Below are 3,183 nucleotides of genomic sequence, written 5' to 3' on the forward strand. Positions count from 1 at the left end.
AATTAAGCTATTACAGGAATGGTTTTTAAAAAATACTAGGTAAAGCAGGACTCCGATGTGGCTGGGCTTATAGAAGCAACTACTTCTACTTTAGAGAAGTTGAAAGAGAACAGAATTCAGCCTTCAGCGATCTTCAGTGAGATGTCAGATACAAGAAGCTTGGGAGACATTGTTTCTTCAATATTTGGATTTCATGAGGTTTTAAATTGAGGAAAGCAAAAAACAAACAGCCACACTAAGAATTCTCCAAACTTACTGGTCTTTGTCTAGCACACAGAAAGAGTCCAGAAAAGGGAAGTTGGCAGCTATACTTTCAAAGTCTTCCTGAGAAATATAGCCATCGTGGTCATGATCATAGTTCCTAAAGACAGACTGGGAAAGAAAAAATAAAATTGTACTATTCTATATACCAGCTCTTCAAACTTATGTGTAACTTAAAGTTTAATATTACTAATCAGATGCTCTGCTGCCTTGTTTTATTCCTTTTATTCTTACTTGGTAATTCAATATGCACATTTATTGGACTGTAGGGGAAAAAGTAGCTAATTTTCAAAGAAAACTTGACCTCAATATTTCTCTAGTGATAGTACTCCATACCTCTTCAGATACAATTATTCTTGCTTCATTTTTTTTTCCTTTATTGGAAACATCACTAAAATTCTGCCCCATGTGACATATTTCCTTTGCTTAATTAAGAATGCCTTTTAATCATGCGTACACAAAAAAAACCCCCAAACAACAACCCCCCCAACCCAACAGCAGCTTTCCCATGAGTATTCCAGATGGTTTTGGCTTCACTTTTAGTTGGTCACCTCTGCTGTGCCATGGTACTGTTTCAATCCAATTTGTTTACTAATATTTTGACATCCAGATCATAAGCATTTTCTATGTAACGAATAATTCCCTCCCACCAACCCACCCCAGCTCACCACTAAGTAAAAGCAGACATAGGATCAAATATAAAAGTTCTCAAAGTGATGGAAGCCCTCCTTAGCTGATAAAGAACTACTATATTCTGTTTTAGTGACTGCTGAGATGTGCAAGGGGTGCTGATGGGAAAAACATGAGTGTCAAAGTCAACACAACTATCTGAAAAACACATACTGAAGCATAAGCTCTCCTATTAGATTAAAATTTGGTTGACAAAGACAAGAATTTAATACACCAAGACCTCTGAAAGTTGTTTGCATTATCCTTATTCTAACAAGAACGTGATGAAGTCATTTTGTAAACACCTATCAAATGACCTGTAATTGATGACTTGCTGACCCCAAAAATACATCGTGAAGAAGGAATCTCTACACAAACGCAAGAAGTATTCAACACTTCTAGTAATAAAAATAATGCTTCAAAGCACAACTCAAAGCAGCTAGTAAGTGACAAAGACTGGAAAATGAAGACAGCTGTAGAGTGATGTGAGCCTCTTGGTAAGCTGTATCCTAACACCCCAAACCCATGATTTAATCCCTTCAAATTCAAAATCATACATCCTGAACCAGGCCAAAATCGTGGAATGGGGGACTGCATCTCCCCCACCCACAAGAACAACCCCCCCACCCAGCACATTCTGGAAAGATTAAGTACTTGTGACAACCTTCCTATTTAAACAAGCTATCAAAGAGAGGTTTGGATGTGGAGTGATTTTTATCAACACATATGGCACTGACAAAAGCAATGCAGGAACAGCATGTGCAGTTCTGGCATCCTACTTTAAAAGAAAAATGAAACTTTTTGTAAAAAAAGAGCATGTACAAAAAGTAAACCACAAGATATATTTGAAGTCTGAGTGAGAGAACTGAAGACTTTGTTTAAGTTATCTTAAATAACATAACCCCAATTCATGACCTGTAACATAGATGAGGTCAGAATTTAATAGTTCTTCCCAGACTTGGTTATTAAATTGTAAAAAGCAGAAGGAAATTTTGCTTCATTATCTACAACACATTCCTGGTTGCTCTGCATGCTGTTCACATCACTAAAAGTCCCTTACACACCAACACAAGGTTTAGTCTCTCCAAAGGAGCCTTGTAGTGTTTGGTTTTGTTTGCATCACCTAACATATCACCTGCCAAACTGAAGCTGGAAGATCCCAGATACAACTCTCCATGACCTCATGCCCAGATTTTTAAAGCGATACCAAGACAGTGCTTTCTTTACCATACGCAGTATGCCCTGGACAGCCAAATGACAGCAAGTTGAAAATCAAAAATAGGGTTTCTGGAAACCTTTTCTGGATTGAATAATGCATGACTTCTTGTTTCTAAGTATTTTTGTTTCCATCTGTCATTTACCAGACATAAACTGGGTGACTAGGGCTGCAAAAATTCAACTTTGCCATCTGAATTTATATTTAGTAATCAAATCCATTTGGTAGTCAAACAGGAGCCAGGCTGTGGATGGTCCTGAAATTTTGCTCCTTTGTATCGAGAAGCCTGCCTATGAATTCCATCAACGACTGCAGGAATAAAGTATAAATATATCTGAAAGTATCAGCAAAGGCTCAAATTTGTTATTGAATGTCTGAAATTAATCCCAACCATAACAACATCTTGAAAAGCTTGAAATTAGTAATGATGATATCAAAGCAATCATTCTCTTTGACCAGTATATTCTTCCAAATACTTACATCCACCAGCTTTCGAACGTGCTTGTTAATGACAGTAGGGTCAGGTTTTGGTACCACTCCAGCTGCCCACTCCAATGGCACTACTGGCTTGTTAGGGGTCGTCGGGGAGGTAGGCTGCTGAGAGAGGGATCAGAACATAAAGATTTTAAAATCTGAATTATGCTGCTAAGAGCAGCTCTATACGTCTGAGCTACAACCAGAGACTACTAGAGTCCCTGTGCTGTAAAAATGTGCTTAGGAAAACACCGGACAATGTTTTACACTATTGCTTGCCTCTGCTAACAGCTTCAGTTGGGCTCCCCATGGCAACTCACATCTACACCAGCAGCAGCATCTACATCATCCAGTGAGCTCAGAAGCAAAACCAGGCAGACTTTCCTCACTGCTGTCTCCACAGGGTTCAACAGCAAGGAGACTTGGAGCAAAGGAGAAGCAAGGACAGTCTCTGGACACAGTGGGTTTTAGAAACAGGCAAGCCCAGAAATCTGCTTTTCTCCTTCCTGGTACAGCCCCCGAGGAACTTGCCATCAGAATGCAGCCTAGCCGCAGCTGGAGGG

The 3,183-nt window shown here is 39.3% G+C and overlaps 1 protein-coding gene across 1 annotated transcript in view; it reads right to left on the reverse strand.

The window, feature by feature from the left end:
* RASGRP3 (RAS guanyl releasing protein 3 (calcium and DAG-regulated)) overlaps positions 1–2,743 on the reverse strand; it is a gene marked incomplete at its 5' end in the record, with an annotated part of 9,720 nt that extends 6,977 nt beyond the window's left edge. The window contains 2 exons of the mRNA XM_009864662.1: positions 257–372; positions 2,627–2,743. Of these exons, the coding sequence (XP_009862964.1) occupies positions 257–372; positions 2,627–2,743 (233 nt within the window). The remainder of the gene's footprint in view (positions 1–256; positions 373–2,626) is intronic.
* Between the last annotated feature and the right edge of the window lie 440 nt (positions 2,744–3,183).

This window comes from Apaloderma vittatum, unplaced genomic scaffold, assembly GCF_000703405.1.
Source record: "Apaloderma vittatum isolate BGI_N311 unplaced genomic scaffold, ASM70340v1 scaffold24232, whole genome shotgun sequence".
Lineage (NCBI taxonomy): Eukaryota > Metazoa > Chordata > Aves > Trogoniformes > Trogonidae > Apaloderma > Apaloderma vittatum.